Below are 14,478 nucleotides of genomic sequence, written 5' to 3' on the forward strand. Positions count from 1 at the left end.
GGTCAAAAGGTCCTCACTTGTCAAAAATGTCCTCACTACGTATGGTATAAAATGTTAGTGGTCCTCACAAGAGGAAGTCATACAAACACACACACACACACACACACACACACACACACACACACACAGCTCAAGGGCCCACCCGCTTCGGGTGTAAGGTCAATGTAAAAATGAGGCCTTTGTGTGTGTGAAAGATTGCAAAACAGTGGCAAATAAGATTGCAATGGCTGTTTAAGTTATTTTTTTTCTGAGTCAGTGAGAGGAAGCGCTCATTTATCACGAAGGATGAACGGAGGCAATTTATAAACACAATTCTTGTGGGAATTTTTTAATGAGCTCTTTTCAGGCGAGAAATCTTGTTAGCCCCCCCCCCCCCCATCTCCCATCCAAACAAAATAAATAAATGTCGATCTACCACATGTGTTTCAATCCAGCATCAGAGCTAATTTGGGGTTTTCATGCACGGGTCCACCCGATTACTCACTGCTTTTTTGGGCGGGGGGTTCTTTACTGTAGTACAGGTTCAAATGGACTTTGTCTGACCGTTGAATCAGATTGTCTGACAGTTGAATCCAATTTTATCTAGCATTATACTGATTGTATTCACAGGAATGAAGTGCTCCAATTCAGTTTGGGGGAAAAAAGAGAAATTTCTTGATTATGTTTGTATATTTGATGTTATATACGATATATGATATGCGCTATCAAATGCAAGGATTGGCAATTGGGAGCCTGACGTCCGCATCTGACCAAAATATAGAAACATCTAAAAATCCAAAATAGGTAATATGTACTCCATCTCTCAAAAAAAAAAAAAATTTTGTGTGTTTGTGTAAATATACAAATACATGAGTGCAAAACTGCAAATATGTAAAGATTGACTGAACTTGAAGTTGTAATATCAGCCAACGCCACTAAATGGCAGAAATGAACTGTCCTTAAAGGACAACCGACATCACTATTTTTGGTTCCTGACATCAGAAAAACGTTTTATAGTATCTAAAATACCCAAAACACGCAGGCTGATATTTTTAGTCAAATGCATAACACCAATAAAAATGACTTAAAGTGTCCAAAATCTCCAAAAAATTGAGCTGCGAGTTGGGCATTTTCAGGAAGTCCCGCCCCCAGTTCGTGACGTCACGCCAAGACTTGCTGGAGAATCAAAACAATGGCTTCAGATTCGGAGAATATGCTTTCTTGTTACACATCCAGTTATGAATATGATTCAAATAGTTCTGAAGAGGAAAGCATACATGTTTGTCATCGATTAAAGAATTTATTCCGTGCCATTTTGAGGTAACATTGGGGGGACATGTATCACCCAAAAAGAGGCAGAAAATGGCATCCAAGCTCCTGTGAGGAATTAATCAGCCCGTTTCCACCGGATAATAAATTCCTTACACTGAGCTTGGTCACCCTCTTCTGGCTCTTTTTGGTGCAACACGAGGTTTTCAGACCAAACAAAGTACAGCAATATACATTGACGTGATGGAAGGACTGCTACAATGTGTCCTTTTTTTGTCAGTCAGGGGTGTTCCTTCAGTGACGTCACGTACGGACTCGTCACCAACTCAAAAACAAGACTTCCGGAATATTCAGCGCGAGTCTTAAAACGTAAAATATGGCTATATGCGGTGGAATCTTTGTAAAATACGCTCGTTAGAAGTCATTTGAAGTGATTGTACAAATTTTCGAGTTGATGACGATGCCTGACGCTATTGCGATGATTTAGCGCTGTACATTTTGAAACAGGGCTCTTATTCTGAAGCATATGTGCCTATGTGCCATCTACCGGATTGACTAACTCCCCTTTACGCAAAGTCACCAGTTGTTTACATTCTTCTTCCTGATAAGCACATTGACGTGTTCTGACATGGACTTAACTCGCTGATTGCGGGTCGCAGGTCTCGTGGCGTTTCCTCACCAAACACTCAAGGCCAAGCGGCAATGATAAAAATAAATAAAAACAAACGTGATTTATAGAGTGTCGAATTTATCCTGGGGGGTTTATGCTGTGAGTGTGTCACGACTGATCCTCGTGTCGTGTCCTCGTAACACTTTGCTGTGCAAAATGGTTTGATAGATGCTTTGAATGCTATTCTGTTTGTTTGTTCTCTTCCATCTTCCACAGGTGAGCAAATGAGCACTTGCTGTCAGATTAGAGTCTGACGTCTCTCTGCAACGTCCACGGTGAGACGCTCCAACCTTCTTTGAAAGGCTGGCTTATGTCCTCACGGAGCAGAAGTTGCGAGAGAACAGTTCCTTTTGTTAAAATGAATGTGAGTACATCAAATATAAACATCTTGAAATTCCAAGTTAAATACAACTGATCTGTACTTTGGTAGGGATTCTCTTATATTCCAGTAGAGGGGGTCTCCAATCCAAAGAGGAGAATCACTGGATCAAAGCGTTCACTTTTAAGTGATTGACTGTTAACCAGTTCAAGGTGTCCTCTGTCTACTGCCCAAAAACGAATGGGATAAGCCCCATCATGTCCCTTCAACCTGTGAGTATCACCAGGTTATATCATGGATGGTTGGATAGAGGCTGAGATTTGTACTGCATGTCATTTCCATATTCAGTCAAATAAACAAACAATAAAATAAAATAAAATAAATATATAAACATCATATTTTCTGCAGTATAAGGCACACCTAACATAATTTTTTTAAGCTGATCATGTGCCTCTATATGTATATATATGTATGTATATATATGTATGTGTGTGTATATATATATATATATATATATATATGCCATTGTCACACTGAGATTGACAAACCAGACGTTTTGTCGGGTGGATGGATGGGGGTTCTCTCTCGTGGTTGACGGGCGGCCATTCTGCTTTGGACCTCCACTCACCCTCAAGGCTTTGGGGGCGGGGCCAATGGAGGAGGATTTCCTTGAGCTCTTTTAAAATCCAACTTCTGTCCAACATTAACTGCAGCACAAACAGATGAGTGATAAACAAAAGGCAAAGTAAACACACTCCCAAGGTTTTGTCACAACAAGTGTGCACACACACAGTTAATCATTAGCATTGCTTGTTTGTAAAAGCTTCTCAAAAGTTATCCGATAAAACAAAAAAAAACCTGATGGTTTTAATTATTATATTATAATAATAATTATTATTAATTATATATTTATATATAATATATATATTTCATTGATGATTTCAAGGCTAGCCACGGATGGTTCGAGAACTTTAAGTGTCGTACAGGGATTCATAGTGTCATTCGTCATGGTGAGGCAGCTAGTTCTAACGATAAAGCTGCCGAAGTTTACAAGTAATCATTCCTCAAGAGGGTGGAAGAAGGAGGCTACGTTCCTCATCAAGTGTTTAATGCTGATGAAACGGGCCTTTTTTGGAAAAATATACATAACCGGACTTTCGTTACACAGGAAGAGAAGTCCGTCCCTGGGCATTAGCCTATGAAAGATAGGCTAACCCTCCTTGCTACAGTCCTTATTGAATGAGACTCTCCTTCCAAACAGTAACTTGCTCCCTCCAACCTCCTCCCACTGCAGTCCATCAAGCCATCAACGACCATCACAAAGGTAAATAAAATGACTTTATTATACAGTACAGTTTATTTCTTTAACTTTAAATACAATCACACATTTATTGTACATAAAAAATTTATGTCTTGTGTAGTTTTAAGGCTTATTGAGTTGAAATTTGTGTTTTATGGGGACCTGCATGGGAACGGATTATTCTCATTTTAATGGCTTCCAATGGGAAATTAATGTTTGGAAGACACACTTTTCTCCGTACACACACTTTTTGGGAACCAATTAAGTTTGGAAGCTGAGGTATCACTATATATCAATGATCAAAATCATGTGCATTTCTTTGCAGCTATGACAAAAGAGCCACGATGCAGACAGAGAGACACATGCAAACATGATGTACAGTATACAAAGTATACAAAAACACAGAAAGACATACACAAACACGCATGAGTGTTACACATCCGTTATGGTGTTGCCAACAAGGTGAAAGTTCACCCCGTTTCCCTCAAATGTGGACATGTTCTGCTCTACAAAGTCCCAGTCAGTCCCAGCTGTATGGACATCGCAAGTCCTTCCTGGGTGTCCCCTCTCCCCCCTTCTGGTATTAACCCCTGGGGGGCCCGATTCGGACCTCCTCCAACACATCATTTATCACAGAACCCAACAATACTCAGCTGGACTCTTCCCCTCCAGTTTAAAAAAGGACCGCTAAGAGACCTGCTCCTGGGGGATTGTGGAATGTTTCAGCCCCCAACCCAACCCACCACCACCACCCCCCCCAGGACTCTGCAACTTCCCAGATACTTCATGAAACTTGACATGATCGCGTGAGTTGTGTCACGTTTCCCGATTTTGTGTGCGTTGGAATAGTGGCAGTCATTCAGCGCCGATACGCTCGGGTTCTGATGAGAGAGTGGACAGACTTGGACATGAACTTCTCAGTGGGGGGCTTTCTCGCCTCCTCGGATACTTACTGTCCATCAGAGCAGCTGCAGTTCTATGGTGAGTCAGCATCTTATTTGTTATTTAATCATTAATAATTACTATTACTGTACTGTAATTGTGCAAATGTAATGTACAATGTGTAATGTACAAATTTAATTTTTTATGTAAAAAATCTTACATATAAATTTTTCATTAATAATTATTACCATTATTGATTCATAATTCATTATTACTTGTTGTTATTATGAATTATTATTATGAATGAATTATTATGAATTATGTTGTTATTATGAATTATTCGTTATTAATTCTATTCATAATTCTAATTCAAATATATATATATAATAAATAAATAATTCATATATATATATATATATATATATATATATATATATATATATATATATATATATATATATATATATATATATATATATTTGTGTGAAATATATTTATTCACGCCAAGACGTCTTGCATTGCTGGAGAATCACAACAATGGCTTCAGATTCGGAGAATATGCTTTCTTGTTACACATCCAGTTATGAATATGATTCAAATAGTTCTGAAGATGAAAGCATACATGTTTGCAATCCATTAAAGAATTTATTCTGTGCCATTTTGAGGTAACATTGGGGGGAAATGTATCACCCAAAAAGAGGAAGAAAATAGCCACAGACCGCCTGTGAGGAATGAATCAGCCCGTTTCCACAGGATGATAAATTCCTTACATGGAGCTTGGATGCCCTCTTCTGGCTCTTTCAGGTGCAACACGAGGTTTTCAGACCAAACAAGCATTGACGTGATGGAAGGACTGCTACAATGTGTCCTTTTTTTGTCAGTCAGGGGCATTCCTTCAGTGACGTCACGTACGGACTCGTCACCAACTCAAAAACAAGACTTCCGGAATATTCAGCACGAGTCTTAAAATGTAAAATATAGCTATATGCGGTGGAATCGTTGTAAAATACGCTCAGGAGAAGTCATTTGAAGCCATTTTACAAATGATGGACACAACTTGTCCGGAGACGTCGGTTGTCCTTTAAAGATGTAAGATGTTCCATCAGTGAATTTTCATTTCTTTCTAAATACATTTTCCCGATTTTATTTCATTGTATAAAATGTTTTTTTTTTGACAATTTGGGGTTTATTAAGTTGTTAATTTTCAAGAAGGACAACAACCTTTCGTTTGTCGTACTTATTTGTATGAAATGATGTTGTAATCACATGAAATCACTGTCTGTGCAAACAGAACTCTGCCACGACCCCACAACCTCAAACAATATGCACCGTACGATCAAATCAAATTCATGAAAATACTACGGGCCTTGAGTTATCAATCACTCCAAACACAACTCGATGTCTTTTACACAGATCAATCACTTTGTCTTTTGTCCTGAATGCAAATGGACAGTCAGAGCCATATGGGACAATACATTCCATGGACTGACACCTTTTTTTATCTGGAAGAAAACTAATCCAGATGAAATTCATCATTATCCTGCGTTGGTTTGGCATTTAGGAAGGTCCGACATGCTGGAGGCACAAGCCCACCCCCCTCCCCCAGCCAGCATTTGTCAGCTCTCAGCCGGCAGCCATCAGGAGGCAAATTGTTGTTGCTTCCCAAACGTGTGGGATGCAAGGGATGCTGAGGGCTGTTTAGACAGTTTCCACTGCTTTATAAACACTTTGGTCACATGATGCACCACCCCCCACCACACACACACACACACACATATATACGCACACACACATTCCTGTTTCAATGGTTTTGTGAGGTCCGGATAACTCCAGATAAGGAATGACGACCACTGTTGCTGATAGGTTTAGAGAAGAACTAGTGTTCCATTTGAAGACTAAATGTCACCCCATTTCCCACTTCAACTTCTTTAAAAACAAAGAAATAAAAAGTGGACTTGAAACTGAAATAACAGCAGGAGTGAGGTTTCTGAATGGGTACATTCAAAGTCCTCACCCTTGTTGTGAATTTGGTTAAAATATCGTTTTACTTTTTGTAGTATGAACTTTTTCCTCTTATTAACCACGCACACCCACACATAAACACACACAGTGAGTCAAAAGTGTGTGTATCCAAGTGAAATGAAAACACACACCAAAAAATCATTTTGGTTGAATTTGTGAGGACCTTTCTGAAACTTTAACAGATCCATATATATACACCTTCTAGAAGTCTTTGGAATGAAAAACTTGTGAGGACCGGCCAAAATGTCCTCACTTGTCAAAAATGTCCTCACTGCGTATGGTATAAAATGTTAATGGTCCTCACAGGACTAGTCATACAAACACACACACACATACACACACATGGTCCGATAAAGACAAGAACCAGCTGGTGAAAAATTAAATGACAGAACGAGGTGGTAATGAGACAACTAGAGCTGTAAAGCCTTGTAAATACCTCACTGATAAAACACATGTTCATCCTTCCTTCCATCCATCTTCCAATTCAATATTTATCAATTTAAAGGACAACAGACAGCATTTTTTTTTGTTTCCTGACATCAGAAAAACGTTTTGTAGCATCTAAAATATCCAAAACACGCAGGAGGATATTTTTCGTCAAATGCAAAACACCAATAACAATGACTTCAAGTGTCTAAAAACTACTTCAAATTGAAACCGGAAGTGACCAGTGTCAGAAGGTCCCGCCCCCTTGTTCGTGATGTCACCCCAAGACGTCTTGCATTGCTGGAGAATCAAAACAATGGCTTCAGATTCGGAGAATATGCCTTCTTGTTACTCATCCAGTTATGAATATGATTCAAATAGTTCTGAAGAGGAAAGCATACGTTTGCAATCGATTAAAGGAGTCCTCCCATATCAATTTGAGCCGTCAATGCTAGCAATTTACATTTTGAAGAAAGTTGCTTCACAAATGAAAACATTCATTTATAAAACTGCTCCACAAAGGAAAAAAAAAGATCTTTGATATGAATTCTATTTCAACAGACATGTTGGCTGACCCTATGGGCTACCCATTGCCGGACCCCGACCTCCAGTTGCTCCCTTACAGCCCGCAGCAGTACAACCCAACTGGTGCGTCCTTCCAATTCTACGGCTCCCCGTCATCCTCCACGTCCTCGTCTTCCTCGCATACGTTCTATCATTTTGACTCTGACTTCCTGGAGGGTCCCTGCGATCCCATTCCCAGCGAGCCCCACTGCGGGGGCCTTCCTGCGGCCCGGAGACCCCGCGTGGGCTCCGTCGGGAAGATCCGAGGTCATGACGAGCTGTGCGTGGTGTGTGGCGATAAAGCGTCGGGCTATCACTACAACGCTCTCACCTGCGAGGGATGCAAAGGTAACAGCAGGCCTCATCTGCCTCGTGGTCGAGCGGTCAAGTTTTGTCCTTCTTCGCACCTCGCAGGTTTCTTCCGGCGGAGCGTGACTAAAAAAGCCGTGTACCACTGTAAGAGAGGAGGTACCTGTGAGATGGACATGTACATGAGGAGGAAATGTCAAGATTGTCGCTTCAGGAAGTGTCGAGCTGTGGGAATGCTGGCTGAGTGTGAGTAGTGGGCCCACATGCCTTGATTATTGCACTGATGAAAAATTGGACAGCACATATTTCAAGGACAACCGACGCCTCCGGACGGACAAGTTGTGTCCATAATTTGTAAAATGGCTTCAAATCACTTCTACTGAGCAGATTTTACAAAGATTACACCGCATATTGCTATATTTTACCTTTTAAGACTCCAAGAATATTCAGGAAGTCTTGTTTTTGAGTTGGTGACGATTCCTGACGTGACGTCACGGAGGGAACGCCCCTGACCGACAAAGCGACACACAATGCATTTTGGCTACTTTGTTTGGTCTGAAAACTTCGTGTTGATCCGTGTTGATAGAGCTTGGGTGCCATATTGTGCATTTTCTGGGACGCTACATTGCTGTCTTTGACAGCTCGGATTGATATGGGAGGACTCCTTTAATCGATTACAAACATTTATGCTTTCCTCTTCAGAACTATTTGAATCATATTCATAACTGGATGAGTAACAAGGAAGCATCTTCTTCGAATCTGAAGCCATTGTTTTGATTCTAGAGCAAGGCAAGACGACCTGGCGTGACGTCACGAACTGGGGGCGGGACTTTCTGAAACTGGCCACTTCCGGGTTCATGTTTTTGCAGAGATAGGACACTTGAAGTCATTTTTATTGGTGTTTTGCATTTAACTAAAAATATCAGCCTGCATGTTTTGGGTATTTTAGACGCCATAAAACGTTTTTCTGATGTCAGTTAAGAAACAAATAAAATGCTGTCGGTTGTCCTTTAACATGAATCGATTTGACAATTAACAGTCACGAAAAAAAGAACTAAACTGAACTGAAATGTATGTATAGAATGGGTATTATTTTGTCTTTGACTCTCACCAAGATAAATAAATAAATAAATAAATCATGATGGTTGGTGCTATTTAATTGACCTCTTTCCGACGTCCTCTCCGCAGGCCTTCTGACAGAAGTTCAGTGTCAGTCTAAACGACTGAGGAAAGGAGGAAGAGGAAGAACACAAGAAGAAGAGGAGAGTGAGGACAGCAAGCAAGTGAGCTCCACCAGCAGACTACATGGAAAGGTACAACTGGATGATTCATCTGTCCCCTTGTGGACTAATGTGGTATTGCAACAGAATATGAATACAATGTAATAATAATAATAATACATTACTGTACTTCAGTCAAAGTGTTACATATAATAATAATAATAATAATATACAATAATAAAATAATAATAATATAATACAATAATAAAATAATAAAACAATAAAACAATAATAATAATCGTAATCATAATCGGAATGATAATAATAATAATAACAACGACAACAATGAAAAAAAAATACTATAAAATACAATAAAATAAAAATTATTATTATTATTATTATTATTACTGTCATTATTATTATTATTATTATTATTATTGTTATTAATAATAATGGTAATAATCATAATCATAATAATCACAATCATAATAATACATTTAATTTACAAGCGCCTTTCAAAACTCTCAAAGTCCCTTTACAGTCACAGGATAAGTTTTTCTGTGGGTGAGCAGTGGCAGCCACACGCGCCAGCGTTCAACATTTAAAGGACAACCGACACCATTTCTTTGTTTCGTAACTGACTTCAGAAAAACGTTTTATAGCGTCTAAAATACCCAAAACACGCAGGCTGATATTTTTAGTCAAATGCAAAACACCAATAAAAATGACTTCAAGTGTGCTAAAACAACTTCAAAATGAAACCGGATATGGCCAGTTTCAGAAGGTCCCGCCCCCTTGTTCGTGACATCACACCAGGACGTCTTGCCTTGCTCGAGAATCAAAACAATGGCTTCAGATTCAGAGAAGATGCTTTCTTGTTACTCATCCAGTTATGAATATGATTCTAAATATAGTTCTGAAGAGGAAAGCATACATGTTTGCGATCGATTAAAGAAGTCCTTCCGGATCAATTCGAGCAGTCAGGAATTCAGTGTAGCGTCCCAGAAAAGGCACAAGATGGCGCCCAAGCTCAGTTGGAAATGGGCTGATTTGTCTGCTGGGAATTTGTGTCAACTAGTATCAAATAGTAGTCTTGGTGCAACACACAACGATTCACCATCGCGTTATTTATGTGGTTTCATGTCATTTGAAGTGATTTTACAAATTATGGACACAACTTGTCCGTCAGGAGGCGTCGCTTGTCCTTTCAGACCAATGACAACTATTTAATTGTGTCCCACACGAGGTCGTGACATCCACCTTGAGCCGAGAACAAAAGCACACCGTGGACAAGATGGTGGAGGCTCATCGAATGTGTCGAGCTCAGTACAGCGACCGTTGCAAGGTGACGACATGACTTCCTCAATCCGAGTGCACCGTTCTTCTTTGTTTGGGCTGTCCTCACTTTGTATTTGTCCGCAGATGTTTGATTGGCCATGTGCAGAGGAAGGGGAGGAGCTTTCAGATGTCACGTTGCCTCACCTGCAAAGAGTGTTGCAATTTGCCAGGATGGTGCCAGGTAATATTTCTGAGAAAGTTGCAGAATATTCGCTCAAATGTGGCCATTTAAAAGACAACCGACGCCTCCGTAAATTTGTAAAATCACTTCAAGTGATTTCTACTGAGCGTATTTTACAAAGATTTACGTTTTAAGACTGCGCTGAATATTCAGGAAGTCTTGTTTTTGAGCTGGTGACGATTCCTGACGTCACAGAGGGAACGCCCCTGACCGAGAAAGCGACACACAATGCATTTTGGGTACTTTGTTTGGTCTGAAAACTTCGTGTTGATTCCAAAATTAGACGGAAAACACATAAATAACGCAATGGTGAATCGTTGTGTGTTGCACCAAGACTACCATTTGATACTAGTTAACCCAAATTTCCAGCAGACAAATCAGCCCATTTCCAACGGAAATGGGCTGCTACATCGGAGTCCTGATGGCTCGAGTTGATATGGGAGGACTCCTTTAATCGATTGCAAACGTTTATGCTTTCCTCTTCAGAACCATTTGAATCATATTCATAACTGGATGAGTAAAAAGAAAGCATATTTTCCGAATCTGAAGCTATTGTTTTGATTCTCGAGCAAGGCAAGACGACCTGGCGTGACGTCAAAAACAAGGGGGCGGGACCTTCTGAAACTCGCCACTTCCGAGGTCATTTTGAAGTAGTTTTGGGACACTTTAAGTCATTTTTATTGGTGTTTTGTATTTGACTAAAAATATCAGCCTGTGTGTTTTGGGTATTTTAGATGCTATAAAACGTTTTTCTGATGTCAGTTAGGAAACAAAAAAAAGGTGTCGGTTCTCCTTTAAATGTTAGGCAGGAAGTACTAGAGCACAGGTGTCAAAGTCAAGGCCCGCGGGCCAAATCCGGCCCACCACATCATTTTTTTCGGCCCGCGAAAGCAAATCAAACTTGTTAAATTCCATGATGATTGCTAAAATCTGAGCCAAAATTTCATATTTTTGGATGTCAACCACAATCTAACCACAATAAAAGTCATTATTCTTGACTTCAGATTTGAAAACGAGTTATTCATTAATTTGCTGTGTGCTCTATATGTAATATTTGAAGGGATTTAAACATTCTAATGGGTTCCCCAAATTCATAACGGCCCTCGAGAGGAAACCATAACTACAATGTGGCCCGCGGCAAAAAATGACTTTGACACCCCTGTACTAGAGGATCACTTTTTGTTTCCAGCTACAGAAAGAACAAAGTTCTGCTCCTGATTGGTGAATACTGAACAATTTTAGTGAATGCAGCACAACTGTGGAAATTATAGTTGCAACTTTTACAATCTATTGGCAAGAGGCAGAGGAAACTTGATGTATTGTATTGAAAATTACACTCATATTCTTCCAAAGATGTTTTTTTTTTAGGCTGAGTGCAGATAAGTGGTACATCAATACAGGCTATACCTTTCCACAGGTTTTGAATTGTTGGACTTGTCAGACCAGCGTTGCCTTTTGTCAACGTCTTCACTCGACCTCATGTTCCTGCTGTCCGCTCAGAATTTTGCCAATAACCCGACTGCAAAGCCTGCTACAGGTGAGAAAGCAAATTAAGATTAGTTCCACTGAAAGTTTGTTTTTGTTTAATTTCCCCAATTTTACATTGGCAAGTCTTCTTTTCCTTTCGGCTTTTCCCTACAAGAGGTCGCCACAGCAAATCAGTGTCCTCCATCTTGAGAGGTTTGATCCGCATGTTTGTTTTAGCCAAGCTTTACGTCGGATGCCCTTTCTGACACAACCCTCTGTATTTATCCGGGCTTGGGACCGGCACAAGAAGACTTATGTCCCTTTGTTGCTACAGAACAAGCAAGTCGCTTAGTAAAAGGCTCCCAAACACAAAATGGTCATCGGCACAGCAACATTCAAAAAAGCAAAAACTATACTCACCATTTGATGACAATGCTCTGATCTTACCGGGAAACGGGCATCTCTTTCCCTACATTGCATCCCAAACAGAACTTCAAAATCAATTTATACATGAATGAATAAATAAATAAATAGCTAACTAAACTAGCTAGCGGCTGGCTAACTAAGCTAGCTAACCAGAAAGCTAACTCGCTAACTCACTAACCATATAACTAAATACATGAATACATAAATAAATAAATACATAAATAAATAAACAGATACACAAATTAGAAATAAATAAAACAAACAAGTAAATAAATTAATAGCTATCTAGCTAGCTAACTAGCTACTTCATTAACCAAATAACTAAATAAATGAATACATAAATAAATACATACATACACAAATAAATACATAAGTAAATAAACAGATACACAAATTAGAAATAAATAAAACGAACAAGTAAATAAATAAATAGCTAACTAGCTAGCGAACTAAATAAATAGCTAACTAGCTAGCAGCTAGCTTACTACGCTACCGATCAGCTAGCTAACCACGCTAGGTAGCAGATAGCTAACTAAGTAACCAAATAACTAAATACAGCAATACAGAAATAAATATATAATAAATAAATACTTACCTAAAAAAATAGTTGTCAGGAGACGTCGGTTGTCCTTTAAAAATACACTCAGTTGAAGTCATTTGAAGCCATTTTACAAATTATGGACACAACTTGTCCGGAGGCGTCGGTTGTCCTTTAAGTAGCAATGGTGATTGATTAGTTACTTGAAGAGAAACATTTTTTTTCAAAGTGGGATTTCCAATTGTTTTTTTTTTTCTTCAGCACTGCAGCTATTCAACATATCAACGGCCACCTATTTGAGATTTGTCGGCTCAATGGACAATTTCCAAAGTGAGTACCGGTGCCAATCACAAATTATATTCATTGTGACAAAGCAAAGAAAGTGAAAAGAATGGATGTGTTTTGACAGGATGCAGTGAGGATCTCCTGAACGTCATGCTCAAATTCTTTCACAGCATGGTGGCGCTGCAGGTGACCGAGACTGAGTACACCCTGCTTGGTGCCACCGCTCTGCTTTGCTCAGGTCTGAATAAAAAAAAAAACATGAATTCTGACTGTCATTTAGCAGGAATTGGGGATTACAATAACATGAATCGTCTCCTATATGGAGTAGCCCTCTGCTTATTTGTGATTGAGTATGATTTCATGTTAGATGAAGTTATGTTAGATCTAGCATGGCATGTTTCATGTCATGTTAGATTTGTCCGTGATCATGTGAGTGAATTATCATGCAATTATTCATATTTTTTGTATGGCTGCTCATAAGCAATTCAGCATGGTAAACCCGCCTCTTGTGTTTTCCTTTTTTTTTTTTGTGCGGTCAATTTCATAACTGTAGAACAATTAGGATCGGCCTTTATACAAGATGTAAACTCACCCAAGTCATGGCTGCCTCTTGTGCTTGAGTTGTGCTTCTGCTGTGTTCATTCAACAGACAGTGTGTCCCTTTCGGCCAGCAGCTATGTGGAAAAATTGCAGGAGCTGATCTTGGACCTGCTGTCTCGCATGTGTGGGACCCGGGTTGGAGCAGCAGGAGGCGGACCGCAGCGCTTTGGTCGTCTTCTAGGCCGGTTGACGGAGCTCCGGACCCTCCGCCACAACTATCTCCTGTTGACCCGACCCAATTATTGACCCTAATTGGGGAGGGGGTCTCTTGGTGTCTTACATGCTACGACATAGGAAGTGTTTTGTCTGACACGCACAACATTATGTTGGTCTTTGTGGTCTTCAGGTACTATGATACCTTCCTTGGTATAGGTGAGCAAAGTATGGTCCACGGGCCACTTAACGGCTCACTCCAATTTTGAATCTGGGCCTCAGAGCACTTTCCCCAGCAATGATATTGATTGCATTAATTTAGGCATTATTTTTCTGGATACGGTGTTTAGTATTTATTTGTTATTATTCTTTTATGTTACTAATAATGTTCAAGACTATTAAATCAGAGATGCAAGTCATATTTTCAAAATGTTTTTGTTGTTATTGTGCACTGATTTGGAATCTGACGCCTTTTTCACAAGAACATCAGCTTTTCATTATGATATAATAAAATTATATATATATATATA

General features: G+C 39.5%; 1 protein-coding gene across 2 annotated transcripts; it reads left to right on the plus strand.

The window, feature by feature from the left end:
• The first annotated feature begins 1,358 nt into the window (after nt 1-1,358).
• Nucleotides 1,359-14,363, plus strand: nr1h5 (nuclear receptor subfamily 1, group H, member 5). 2 transcript variants are annotated; one of them, XM_089013364.1, is made up of 13 exons: nt 1,382-2,282; nt 2,349-2,509; nt 3,406-3,561; nt 4,387-4,518; nt 7,429-7,779; nt 7,846-7,986; nt 8,929-9,053; nt 10,207-10,305; nt 10,383-10,479; nt 11,897-12,016; nt 13,172-13,240; nt 13,320-13,433; nt 13,845-14,363. In XM_089013364.1, exons 3-13 carry the CDS (start codon nt 3,477-3,479, stop codon nt 14,039-14,041), a joined length of 1,530 nt encoding a protein of 509 aa, XP_088869490.1. In that variant the 5' UTR covers nt 1,382-2,282; nt 2,349-2,509; nt 3,406-3,476; the 3' UTR covers nt 14,042-14,363. The 2 variants fall into 2 exon arrangements, with proteins under 2 accessions (XP_088869482.1, XP_088869490.1); XM_089013356.1 differs by having other exon boundaries at nt 1,359-2,282; nt 7,429-7,986.
• Nucleotides 14,364-14,478: the final 115 nt, after the last annotated feature.

The sequence above is a fragment of the Hippocampus bargibanti genome, linkage group LG01, assembly GCF_051943395.1.
Source record: "Hippocampus bargibanti isolate YZ-2025 linkage group LG01, ASM5194339v1, whole genome shotgun sequence".
Taxonomy (NCBI): domain Eukaryota; kingdom Metazoa; phylum Chordata; class Actinopteri; order Syngnathiformes; family Syngnathidae; genus Hippocampus; species Hippocampus bargibanti.